Below are 13,764 nucleotides of genomic sequence, written 5' to 3'. Positions count from 1 at the left end.
AATTTTGTTTTTCTGAATTATTGTTTTCCCGCAGCCTCAGATGGATGAGAAGATCCAGCTCGGCCCACGGGCTCAAGTCACATGGGTGAAGGGCAGCAGCGGAGGAGCCAAAGCCAGCGACTCGGGTAAGATGCCACAACAAGCTATAACATCATTAGCAAAACTTGGAAAAACAGAACTGAGTACACTGTACAAACTGTGGTCATCATAACAGTCTTTTCATCTCGAGTCTCAGAGGCTCATTAGTTGTACCAAAACACCAAAATGGCAAAGTTTGGAGTATCCCTCAGCTTTCAGCTGCTGATTTGTTGACACTAAGTCAGTTTTGGCAATTTACAAACGTCTTTCAAATACGATAAATGGCTGTCAGTGAGACTCGATGGCATAACATTAGAAATTATAAGGAATACAGCTTCAGTGCCTTCTGACCGGCCCCCCTAAAAATGTTGAAAATCAGGTCTGATGGTGAGATTGTAGCTGCAGCTGGCTCAGATGTGTCACAGTTAAAGCATCAGGATGCATGAAGAGCAGGTACTGTGTGAAATTTTTGAAAACAAAGACTGCTTTCTCCACACTCTCCACGCTCCGACCTGTGGATGTTAGGCTCCGTCTCCACAGGAAGCATCTATTTTTCTATACAAATCCTGTGAAGCTCGGCGTTGACAGCGCTCAAAGTCCTCAGGGCAAAACTCCCCCAGTGCAATGCACTCGCAGCACTTTCAGTTCAAAATAATTCAACCTTTGGAGCAGCATTGCTTTGCAGGCTTAATAAACACTTCTCTCCATAAATTGAGATTTATATTTTTTAAAAAGTTCAGCTTGTGAGTTCAAGGCCTTTGGTGGGTGACAGTGTGCATCAGCATGATCGGTTCTCTTACACCAAACACCACTTTGACACAGATGTCTCAGTAACCATCTGCAGCAAAGCCTAGTTTTAGTTTTAGTTTAGATTTAGTGACAGTATTATCCTCTGCTCTGTATAAAACCTCTTTGGGGAGTGCCAAAAATTTCTGTATGCAGGAAAAACTGTGCAGCTGTGATTCCCAATGTGTTGCTTTTTTTTCCCTTGTAAATTGGGAAGGTGTTGCTGTTTGACCTGGAAAGGTCTTTCAAATAACCATAAATATATTATTATGAATTACTCGCAATCAAAAGTATTCAAAGCTAATAAAAGAAAGCTGTGTGCTTTTACATTTTGTCGTATCCTTTATGTATCTGAATAGCTTTTGATCCACTGCTGTATTATTTCTTTTGGTTGTTGGGTAGTTAAAGTTAATGGTATGCTCATTAGTTGCTGAGTAATGGAGCAGTAACTCTTGGGCTCTCTGGAGTTTATAAGTGTGGGACCTGCAGATGAAAACCATGAAATGAAAAGTATAGGTGGGTGACAGAAGCTTTTCAGGGCTGAAGTGGATTGTGGCATTCATAAATTTGGGGGTTGGCTGGACTTTTAAAGCTGCTATGGACAGATTATGCTGCATAGCGACTAAGATGAATCAACACGCTGATTTGACACCAAATCTAACAATCTGTGATCACTCCTCCTCATTTTTCTTCTTCCTGTTACAGACCTGTCACGGACAACTGGCCTGAACCGTTACTCTGCACTGCAGCCGACACCCTCACCTCAGCCCTCCACTACACCTCCCCAGAACCCAGACTATGACTCCAGGAGAACTCTGGGAAGGTACAAAACAACTGCAGCTCTTATTTGTTCCTCCTGATTGTCTGCTGATTTCTCGGATATCCTTTTATTGAGCAACATCCTGTTTGACTTTGATTTTTTTTTTTCCCCCCCTTTTACAAAAGTCGTGCCAGTACAGGCAGAGAGCGCAGTGACAAGCCACTAATCTCTGCAGCGCCATCAGCACGGCCCGGACCGTTCGTCAGGGGAGGAAGTTCTAAAGAGCTGCTGGAAAGTCAGAGCCCAGAGGAGCCGCGAAGAGACCGCGAGCGAGAGGGAGCCGAGCCCCGGAGACCAAGTGTCACTGAGGACAAAACGGAGATGGAGCGCAGCAGAGTCAGGGAGCCTGGTGAGAACACAGCACAGCCTCTGCAGTTTACATATTTCATTCAGTTTTCAGGTGAAAACAAGCGAAGCCCTGAGTTTTTGGTGTTAACAAAGTAGGCCACTTCTTACCAGGGTACATTTCATGTACAAAAGCACCATCAATCCAAATACCTATCATTCCTGGACATTGGTACTCAGATAGTGAGAGGATCTGAAGTCTCTACCTTTTTTAAATGAGCATCAGTAGGAAATTTAAATTCTCAGGAACACCTGATTGGGTGCATTTTATTGAAAATTTGTATTTTTCTATTTAAAAAAACATGTTTACTTTTTAGGGTTATAAACGTAGTAAACCTACTTACCAGTTTGAATTATTTACTTCAATATTTCTAAGGTCATCTAACACCTCTTGATGTGCTTCAGCAGTGTTGTAGGCTAATGTAGTCAGATTTTCCTGTGATTTAATGATCAGTCAGTAGTAATGAGTCTATTAACTTGCACAGCCAGCTTTCCTTCCTGGCTTTAAATAGATTTTATTTATAAAGCACTTTTTCAATTCGAATGAAAACTTCAAACACTTTTTAACACTATACTACTATAGGGTGCTTAGGGTTAGAAATCCCTGAGTATAATTGTCTATTTGCCAACCACCTTCGTGTGACTGTTTATCCTGATTGCCAGTGTTTATGTAACTGACTCCAGATAAGAAGAAGATTTGCTGGGTGTGTTGAACTTACTTTTTAGAGCAGCCATCAGTTCTTTCCACCAAAAGGCAAAGTTGGGACTTGTGTTTATATGTTTATAGTGAAACCTGAGCCAGTGGTCCAGACCCCAGACAGACCAGCCCTGTCTGAGGAGGAGATTGAGAGGAAGTCCAAGTCTATTATTGACGAATTTCTACACATAAACGATTACAAGGTATGACATTCACGAGCAGTAGGGGAAGTTTACGGTGCAAAAGTTTTAATACACATCAGCAAGCTTCTGCTTTACATGAATATTAACAGTGATTTTTCCAGAAGATTCATTCATGATTAAATCACTTATTTTCTTTAAGGCAAGCATGCATTTTGTATTTTTCATACCCCTTTAAGATATGTTGTAAGCTTTAACCAAGATTTGTTTGAATTTAAATCCACCTGCAGGGTAAGATAATGAACCGTGTTTCATATTTTAATGCTTTATAATTGCTAGAAAGGAAAATTTCAGTATTTAAATTTCTCAATAATTTCCAGCTGAGTCAGTTTTGACCATATTTCTTCATTTTCTGCAGGAGGCTATCCAGTGTGTGGACGAGCTTGACTTGGGCTCCCAGCTTCACATCTTTGTGCGCGTTGGGGTGGAGTCAACCCTAGAGCGCAGTCAGATCACACGGGACCACATGGGCCAGCTCTTCTTCCAGCTGGTGCAGCAGGAAATCGTGCCCAAGGCCCAGTTCTACAAAGGGTCAGTTCACTTGCTTAGTGGCCAATATTCGATCACTAGAACTCTTCTATTTACCTTCTTCTTAACCGTTTTTTTATCATTTGATTTATTTGGCACTGAAATTTTGGACCAATCTTGCAATGGAAATACACATCAAAGTGAAAGTATATCCTTTAAAAAAACACATTGCAAGGTGGAAATTTATTTTTAACATTGTCCAGATGTGTTTATTAAATTGAAAATAAAGTTTGAAGCACGGTGTTTTTGGGGTGGGGGGGGGGGCGCTTGTGCTTTGCCACCAGTCTGATCTAGCAACTTCAGAAGTAATTGATATTTTCAAACCTTTTGAAGAAGAAGGCTGGCATCTTCATCATCATCTTCAGGGTTTCTACCACTGTATTGCCCTCTTGGCTTAAGAATCAGAGATCCCCCCCACCCCCCACCCCCCACCCCATCCCCACCCCATCCCCACCCCCAAATTGGGAAAAAATGGCATCTAATCACTGCTTGGTCTTCTCTTTGTCTTTGTTTTCTCAGGTTTGCAGACACGCTGGAGCAAGCGGACGACATGGCCATCGACATTCCTCACATCTGGCTGTACCTGGCTGAGCTGCTCAGCCCTGTGTTGAAGGAGGGGGGCTTCTCTATGAAAGAGCTCTTTAGGTACAAATAACTGAAAATAATGAAAGATTTTCTGCATTTGTTCAGAAATAAATTCACCTCTGCCACCAATTTATCTACACTTTAGTCTCAGATTATTTTCCATCAGAAATAAAAAAAAACAAAACATGAGGGTTACAACTGCACATGTGTTTAAATAATTGGTCTGTTTGCACATTTGCTGTAAACAAAGCTGTGTGTGACAGGGGAAAAAATGTATACTAAAATTTCTTTTGTCTGTGTTTGCAGTGAATTAAGCAAACCCTTGCTTCCTGTGGGAAGAGCTGGGATCCTTATATCTGAAATACTGCACTTACTATGCAAACACATGGTAAGCAATGCTTAGATGTTATATTGTTGTTTTTTATGATTATTTTTACTTTTTTTTGTTTGTTTTTTTTATCTGTTCTCATGACCTCAGTAACATTTAATCAGTAGTTCAGCTCCAGATACGATCAGACGTTTTATCCATGAAGATTAGGAACTAATGAATAATATAAAATATTGTACTTGTTAAATATTGCATTATTGCTTAGTGTTATTATTTAAATTTATACATAAAATAATAAATTTTTAGGCTTGTGTAATTCACTAATATGATTATAAATTACACAACGTCCAGCTTGTATCAACATGACTGTGTTGCTTGCAAAGAGGCAGGCACTTTATACTGAACAATAAAAGTGAATATAAAGTATCTACTGTTCCTTAACCTCTTAACAACCATTAGGTCACCAGGACATTTCTAGAGTTTAGGAGAAGGGCTGGGTTTTGTTTTAGCAACGTGCTAAAAAGGTAAATTAAGGTTTTCCTATTTAAAGCTTTTCCATTTGGGTGTTTCAAATAAAAACTCTATCAAAAACAGGCAGCTTTTAACCCTAACTCAAATGCAAGATGGGTCACCTAGTGAATTTTAAAAGCTTAGAAAGTCTTAAAATGTCTTAAATATGCATTCACTACTAAAAATCTTTTAAAAAAATAAAGCATTCACTTTGAATGGGTTTAAAATGTTCTTAGTTATGTTGCCGTTGCAATGCTGTTTTTATTTTTGCTCCCTCCTAATATTTATATCAGGCGCTGTGACTGCATCAGATGTCATCAGATGACTAACTCTGTCAGAGTAGTTTTATATATGAACATAAAAAATGTGATGTAATAAAAACACTTGAGCCACATGTTCTTGGTTTATTATATATAGAATAATCTAAAGTATTTGAAATTACACATAAAGTACTTATTAAGCAAATATCTAAGTATCTATGCTCTGTCCAAATGTTGAAAAAACAAGAAGATGAGTGTAGGGGAGAGGTTTAACTTTTGTCTTGTTGTGTTTCCACAGAGCCATAGGACTGTAGGTTCTTTATGGAGGGAATCTGGCCTCAACTGGACCGACATTCTTCCAGAGGGAGAGGATGTCCAGGCCTTCATCTTACAACAGGTTGGTTAGTGTCAGGCTCAGACTTGACAACATTTTTATTTCTTTCATTGGTCACTAGGTCAGATAGAAGTTAACATTAGGGTCCAAAAATTTAGCTTTTTTCATTGCCTGATTACACATTGCTTCCTCATCATTTATGTCTTGCTGTTTTTCGAGATCTGCATGATGTCATCAGGTGTTACCTAGGAATTTTATAGAAAACTATGTAAACAGACAACGGGAGAACTTTTTTTTCCCCCCTTTTCATCACCTTTTCATTTCTTGTCCTCTCCTGTCATTTTCACATCAACAGAAACTCCAGTTTCTTCAGTCAGACAGCTCCAATCCTGAGGCAGCTCTGCCCGAAAGGATCTTGTCTCCTGAGGAGATGAGCCGGCATCTGGAGAGACTCCTCCTGGAGGATATGGCCAGTGACGAGCAGATTTTTGACTGGGTGGAGGTATGACAAGCGACGTTCCTCAGGAGCTCAAACATCACACAAACTGTGTGACCGAGTGGCTAAAAGCAGGGAGGAGCGGCAGGCCGTCATTTGCTGTGTTGCTTTTTTTTTTTTTTTTTTTAAATTAAAAGTATGGAATGACAACAGACTTTGTGTTTGCATTTTATTCTTCCTTCGCTTTAATTTTTTAGCTATAGGATGCTGAAAATGTGCCTTATTCAGTGCCTTTGGTGCAATTAAAAAGAGACATAAGTATAAGGACTCAACTCAAGCGTTTTTGTGTAAGATCCTCTCTATAGTGACCTTTTTGTGACTTTTCTGCCTTCCACTGTCTTTGTGTTATGTTGTGTTGAGCGCTGCACCTCGTGGTGCTTCATCATTGTTTTTCAGTTGTATTTTTTTTTCTTACTTTTCTTGTTTTCATCTTTATCCTGTTATGTTAATGCATGAATAGGAGGATGTATTAAAGATGTCTGAGGAGACCAAGTTTGAGGCAGCCAGCTCGAATGACGATAGAACCAGAAGCCATGGCAACTGTTTTAATTTAGCCTGCTCTTATAGTACCTGACTCTACAGAAATGGACAGCTGCGGCTCAGAAGTCCACCAGTACCAGAGTTTGTGGTTTGATTCCTTGACCCCAGTTACTCATGATGATCAGACCAGCAGCATGCCTCCTGGCTTTGAGCCAACAGTGTGTATGAAATTACAAAGCTCTCTGGATAAAAGCACTACATAAATGCAATCCATTTGCCACTTAACATTGTACAGCTGCACTCACTACTAAAAAATGTCAGAAAATAACTCAAACACTGTGCAAATATGGCGAACAGTAGAGCAGAGTACCAGATCATTTGCGGACAAGTAGGTGTTAAGTGACATGTTGATACAGAGTGTAATATAATCCTGGTGTGGTTGAAGTTGAGTGTTTGAGCAGAGGACGCAATCCAAACATGGTTTGAAGGGTAAACCATAGTTAAAACATGTCCTGCTGCAAAGTTATGTGAGGATGCAGTGTATTTTTTACCTGCTAAGTGGAGTCACGTGACAATGACAGCTAGTTCTGCTCCGTTTCCCAGGCAAATCTAGATGAAACACAGATGAGCTCGTCTCCCTTCCTGAGGGCTCTGATGACAGCTGTGTGTAAGGCAGCAGTGAAAGGTAAGCCACTCCACCACCTGGAGGAGACACTTCTCTGTTCTGCTTAAATCCCACCGCTGATTGCAATATTTACACTCTGCCAAATTGCGAGCGGGCCGGCTCGGCATGCACTCACTCTGCCTCCTGCTTTGCTGTACAGATGATAACACCAATTGTCGAGTGGACACGGCCATGATCCAGAGGAGATTGCCTGTATTACTCAAGTACCTTAACTCAGACACTGAGCGACAGCTGCAAGCACTTTATGCACTTCAGGCGCTGATCGTTGCCCTCGATCAGCCTCCAAGTAAGTTCTGCATCATAGTTTATAAAACTAATAAAACCTGCTACTCTTAGCTTTCCTTACAAGCGCCTTTCTTTTGTTATTGCTGATTAGAGCTCAAATACTGGCTACAAGCGGCTGTACATGTAATGATTTTTTTTATTCATTTAAAGAACATGATCTCACCACAGAGTTCTTAAAAGTAAATTCTTAATAGTTAGTGGCTGTTTCCAAGGTAAAGAATGATTGAATTAAAAGTCTCAGTATTTCTCTGTGGAGGATTTACATAAATAAACTTAATGAGAACTTCACTGCAGTTTAGTTCTCAAGGTATGAGAATATAATGTGTTTCAAGGAAACATATCTTGCAGTTATGTAAACGTGGGTTAGGTAGGGTTTGCAATAGACTGCAGGGCTCGCAAAATTTCAAAATCCCTGGTAGCCCTTCGGGCAGGCACTCTTCAGTTTTTGGTAGCCCAAATTAAATTTAAGTAGCCTGAATAAAAAAAGAGGACAATTTTTTGATTGATGTTTTGTTTTCCTTTACAATATTATACATTAATCTAAAAATATTTAAAACACAAATTACAACAACAATTTCAAACATCAACTTAAATATTTGGTTCTAATTGAACAGAAATTTCTATGAACTTGCAAGAACTGTGTACAACATGAATCAGTCTGTGTCAGATCCTGAATTTGAAATTTCCACTGAAATCACGGGTAAGAGGCAAGTGGAACCAAGCTGACTTCTGCTAAATGGGTCAAACTGGGCAGAAAGTATACAAACACATAACATCCTTATAGAATATGATGTAACACTATAGATCAACTTACCTCAGAATATATAAAGCATATAAACAATTACACCAATATGATACAACAAACACAGCAGTCCTACTAATCCAAAATACTCAAAGCTTCATAGAACTGAAACAAAAATGTATTTTTAGGCCTTCGTCGCGTCGCTGTGACGTAATCGGCCTTAAAATGCGGCCTTTAAGGCTGCAGACCCTGAATTGGGATACAGCCTCTGAATCGCTGCATCTTGTAGCTGTGTCGTCTTAAATTGGTCATGTGATTTTGACGCGCCGGCACGTCCGGCGACCCCAGAGGTTTAACTTAATATTTAAGTGTCTCTTGGTTTTAGACTAGTTGTTTAGTCTAATTTGATGTTTTAAACCATATCACAGGGTTTTTACTTCACCATTTATGGGGTTTTAACAAGCAAACAAAAGACAGATCGTGATGTTTAAAAATATTTTGGAAATATTCTTTAAAGATTAGATGTAAAATACTCAGAGGATAAATTCAATTGGTTTATTAGTTTATTACATAAGTTGAAAAAAAAGTTAAACAAGTAAATAAAGAAACAACGTACAAGAAAAGTAAACAAAACAAATCGGTAAATAAAGGAAAACGGTAATAAGAAGGGGAAAAAAAGAAAAGAGAAAACCCCAACAATTCCTGATAGGTTAGTAGCTTGAACCTTTTCGCTGGAACGTTGAAGACAATTTAATTACACAGCAAGCAAGACACGAGTAGGCAAAGTTCTTCATGTTTCTCGTGCACGGGAGAGAACCGGACAAACGCCGTTCCGTCGCTTGACCCCAGTTGCTCTCGTCCGCTCCCCCGTAACACTGCTCTTTTATTGTAGTTACATGAATATGCATAGGTTCATTAACATATGACATCTTACATAGGTATACATGTGAACAAAGAATACCTTGTGTGTGTGTGTGTGTGGGGGGGGGGTCAAGATGTGACCCCATGAAGACTCCCCTAAACCTGCTGGCCTGGAAGTCCAGCAGTTCATCTAAACAAAAGGCACTTAGACTAAAACAGATATAGATACGTTTATCCTACCATAAAACAATAAGACAAGGCACAGCCTCTCCCATGCTCCCAAGATGTGGGTGTGAAAGCCAGAGTGCTCTGGAATGCACACAACGTGTGTCTGCAGACTACTAAGGATCAAACCTCTATTAATCTACAACTAATTATAAAACTCTAAGCATATATGAGTAGATATTTCTAAGCATAAATGACAATCAATTCAATTCAATTCAATTTTATTTATATAGTGCCAAATCACAACAAAAGTCACCTCAAGGCGCTTTATATTGTACAGTAGATCGCACAATAATAGATACAGAGAAAAACCCAACAATCATATGACCCCCTATGAGCAAGCACTTTGGCGACAGTGGGAAGGAAAAACTCCCTTTTAACAGGAAGAAACCTCCAGCAGAACCAGGCTCAGGGAGGGGCGGCCATCTTCTGCGACCGGTTGGGGTGAGAGACGGAAAACAGGATAAAGACATGCTGTGGAAGAGAGACAGATTAATAACAGATATGAGTCGATGCAGAGAGGTCTATTAACACATAGTGAGTGAGAAAGGTGACTGGAAAGGAAAAACTCAATGCATCATGGGAATCCCCCGGCAGCCTACGTCTATTGCAGCATAACTAAGGGAGGATTCAGGGTCACCTGGTCCAGCAATCAACAATACAAATCCAACAATCCCCTCTGAGCAAGCACTAGGCGACAGTGGGGAAGAAAAACTGCCTTTAAACGGGCAGAAACTTCCGGCAGAACCAGGCTCACGAGGGGCAGTCAACTGCCAGGACTGGTTGGGGGTTAGGGTGAAAAAAGATGAAGGAGAGAGGGAAGAAGTGTTAGGAGAGAAAGGGAGAAGGTGAGAGGAGAGGTGAAAATTAAGATGGAACAGAGGTGGAGGGAGATGAGGTGACATCAGCAGTAGAAAAAATAGAAAAAGTAGAAAAAGCAGGAGTGTCCCTCCTCCAGAAGAAGCGGAAACGTTTTTTCTTCTTTTCCATGAGCTTTTCCACGAGCACTTTTTTCTCTAGGATGAGGGTTCTCAACTGATCGGTTGTTTCTTCAACTTCCTTCTCAAGTTTCTGGCATCTTTGCTCCATTTCTTTTAATAGATTGCACTTGTCTGTATTTTGCTGTTGCTTTTCCTTGTGGATCTTTTCTAACTGCTCATTTCTTCTTGTGATTTCTTGAAGCTTACGCTGCAGGTCTTCATTTATTTTCTCTTGTTGCTGCTTTTGCGCAAGCATTTCAGCGTTTTCGCACTTCAAGTTGTTTGAGTGCAACAATATCTTATTCTTGACCTCTGAGTGTTTTTTCGCCATTTCATTGATCCTACGCTGCAGCTTTGAAGGTAGTTTTTCCAATACTTCTCCTTCCAGTTCAGGTGTTCTGTCCTTCATTGTATTACAAAATTCTTTCAGTTGTAGATTTCTTCTCTCCAAGTCCTGGAGAATACGTTTTTCTTCTTCCTGTTGCTCTTTCTCTTGAAGAAGCTCCTTAATTTTGCACTCTGTTTCATCCAGCCTGACTTTCAGCACTTTGTGTTTTTCCTTTATGCCTTTGACTTGGTCCTGCATTTGTGTGTTCCCTTCCTTTTGCAGACAGAGGAATTGTGTAATTTGTTCCAAAGCTTCATCAGGCATTCCTTGGAGCGCCTGATTCTTTTGCTCCATTCCTTTTAATAGATTGCGCTTGTCTGTATTTTGCTGTTGCTTTTCCTTGTGGATCTTTTCTAACTGCTCATTTCTTCTTGTGATTTCTTGAAGCTTACGCTGCAGGTCTTCATTTATTTTCTCTTGTTGCTGCTTTTGCGCAAGCATTTCAGTGTTTTCGCGCTTCAAGTTGTCTGAGTCCAACAACATCTCATCAATGGCCTCTGAGAGGCTTTTCACCATTTCATTGACCCTACGCTGTATCTTTGAATATAGTTTTCCCAATTCGTCTCCTTCCAGTTCAGGTGTTCTGTCCTTCATTGTATTACAAAATTCGTTCAGTTGTAGATTTCTTCTCTCCAAGTCCTGGAGAATACGTTTTTCTTCTTCCTGTTGCTCTTTCTCTTGAAGAAGCTCCTTATTTTTGCACTCTGTTTCATCCAGCCTGACTTTCAGCACTTTGTGTTTTTCCTTTATGCCTTTGACTTGGTCCTGCATTTGTGTGTTCTCTTCCTTTTTCAGACAGAGGAATTGTGTCATTTTTTCCAAAGCTTCATCAAGCATTCCTTGGAGCGCCTGATTCTTTTGCTCCATGTATTGGCGATCCCCTTGCATCTTCGCAATAGTAGCGTTCGTGCGTTGAAGCTGGGCAGACGTTTCTTTTAATTCAGCACTCTTTGTCTTGTTTTCCTTCGTCAGGAACAAAATCTTCTGTCGTGCTTCATCAAGCTTTCCTTCACAGACCTCACTAATAAATTTTGCGTAAGGCACCAAGAGCTGTTGTTTTTCCAGCTCTTGATTTCGTACTTCCAATTGTCTGCACTTCTCCTCCAGTTGAAGCTTCTCTTCTTCAATTTGTTTAATTTTTGCATGTAGGTCGGAGTTTTCCTGTAATGTCCTTTGGACTGATGAGGCACTAATGGATCGTTTTCGTGGATACATTTTGAATCCTGTGCACAGTGACTCTGAAGAGGTTTACAAATACTTTCAAATATATCTCTGGTTGAACGTTTGAAGGCTGCGAACAAACTGACTAAAACTTGCTGCTCCTGACCCCTATTTAAGGAAAAAACTTCAAAGGATCAAAGGCATGATGTCCTTGTGACATCATCACTCTTTAAGAATCAGATTGTCACATGACATTTTAGAATGGGGATGTTTTTTTTTTAACTGTTTTCAAATTTAACCCTCTGTGGTCCAGGGTATAATTGGCCGTTCTTGACTATGTTTGATTTTACCTCTATATTTCACCTTTAAAGTATGTTTTTCTTGCCTTATTTGGTACCATTATTTTCAGCACAACCTCAAATATCTGAAATTTGAGTTATGTTTTTCATTTTGGTATACTGTATTAGCACAGTTGATCTAAATTCAGACAAAAAATTCAAAATCCGAGTATAAAGAGTTATATGTTTTTTACTGTAAAACCCACAAACATGTTTAACAATCATTTTCATAACTTGAAATGCAAATAGAAATTGTACATTTGTAAGAATTATGCACAAGTTTTGTAAACAACAAAATGATATGGTACTATTTACCTAAAAATGCAGCCAAGGCCTCAAGCGTTTTTTTATATAACCATTTAAATCTATTTACAGAACAATCAGGTGTTCCCTTTCAGTCGATTCACTCGGTACAACACATAAGTATGGGATATCACGCCCTCGCGTGTCCTGGCTGAAGAAACCTTTATTCACGCCTTTAAGGCAGATGACGTGTGATGACACGCGCACGGCCCCGCCTGCACATATAGCCGCTGTCATCCCTCAGTTCTTACGCTGTTCACCTCGCTGAGAACGCCTCTTCTGAGTTGGGCTAGCTAGCTGCTGCTAGTTAGCTCCGTTGTCTGCCGACTTGAATTTAGCTTAACTGCCCCTGTTGGTGTTAGCCTCCACCGCGCAGTTGGTGTGTAGGCTGCCCGCGGAGCGCTAATTTCAAGTTTTTCATGTGCAGCGTTTCGCTTTGCGTTTTGGAATGGACTCCAAACCGAAGCGAGCAAAGCAGAAATCTTCTGTTCGCCCCTGTCCTCAGGGATGCGGTTTCTCTTTGCACGACAGCGACCAGCACGATGCCTGCCCTGTCTGCCTGGGGATCGTCCACGCTAGGAGAGCGTTGACGGAGCCCGAAGCCTGTGCGTTTTGTCGCCAGCTCCGGCGCTCGACCCTGGAAAGACGGGTGACGTTTGTGGAAAAAGTGCTGGGACGCTCGGCTGTCGCACGGCATGACCCTCTCCTTTCCGAGTCTGGAGCCCCGGCTTCGTCCGAGTCCGAAGACGAGGATTTTCCGGTCGATGTCCCCGCAATTAGCTGGGCTGACCACATGGAATATGTTGACGGGTTAGCCGATGACGAGCCGGAACCATGCAGGAGCGCTGACGGGCTTCAGCCTGGGTTGAAGCCCGCCAGCGCTCCCCAGGAAGACGATGACGTGCTGGACATCGGCCTGGACATCCATGGTTTGTCGGAAGATGAGCAGGAGAGCTCATTGTCGGGCCAATGTGCCGCCGCTGCTGCGCCGGTCGGCCACGATGACACCTCTCTTTTCTCCCTGTTTCGCCGTGCTGCTCAGAAGCTGCAGGTGGACTGGCCCTCTTCTCCGCCAGCTCAGAAGCCGTCGCGGTTCGCGTGTTTTTTCCTCCCACCGGAGCCCGCAACGGCCAAAAACTGCCTTCCCATGTTCCCAGACTTTCTCTGCGAGCTGACAGCATCATGGGACAAACCTCTGTCTACCCGCGTCACTGTGCCCGGCTATGGACAGTACATGGAATTGGACGGCGCCGAGGGGGCTGGCTTAGCTAACCCACCCCCTATGGAGCGGCCCCGTCCCATAACCATGGTGTCGGCGGCCCCGCAACTCTGCCGTCCAAGCACTGCAG

The 13,764-nt window shown here is 41.4% G+C and overlaps 2 protein-coding genes across 2 annotated transcripts in view; one reads left to right on the top strand and one right to left on the bottom strand.

The window, feature by feature from the left end:
- The window catches only part of eif4g3a (eukaryotic translation initiation factor 4 gamma, 3a), an 86,780-nt gene that overhangs the window by 60,978 nt on the left and 12,038 nt on the right, over positions 1-13,764 (top strand). The window contains 11 exon segments of the mRNA XM_025907023.1: positions 35-125; positions 1,570-1,687; positions 1,810-2,033; positions 2,817-2,929; positions 3,285-3,457; positions 3,974-4,099; positions 4,346-4,427; positions 5,436-5,534; positions 5,827-5,973; positions 7,051-7,132; positions 7,272-7,418. Coding sequence (XP_025762808.1) covers positions 35-125; positions 1,570-1,687; positions 1,810-2,033; positions 2,817-2,929; positions 3,285-3,457; positions 3,974-4,099; positions 4,346-4,427; positions 5,436-5,534; positions 5,827-5,973; positions 7,051-7,132; positions 7,272-7,418 — 1,402 coding nt within the window.
- On the bottom strand, positions 9,876-12,057 carry LOC109202237 (cingulin-like). The gene has a single exon (XM_019359088.2). The coding sequence runs from the start codon at positions 11,826-11,828 to the stop codon at positions 10,113-10,115; it is 1,716 nt and encodes a 571-aa protein (XP_019214633.1). The 5' UTR covers positions 11,829-12,057; the 3' UTR covers positions 9,876-10,112.

The sequence above is a fragment of the Oreochromis niloticus genome, linkage group LG5 (assembly GCF_001858045.2).
Source record: "Oreochromis niloticus isolate F11D_XX linkage group LG5, O_niloticus_UMD_NMBU, whole genome shotgun sequence".
In the NCBI taxonomy this organism is placed as follows: Eukaryota; Metazoa; Chordata; class Actinopteri; order Cichliformes; family Cichlidae; genus Oreochromis; species Oreochromis niloticus.
This window is presented reverse-complemented; position numbering and strand designations above follow the sequence as displayed.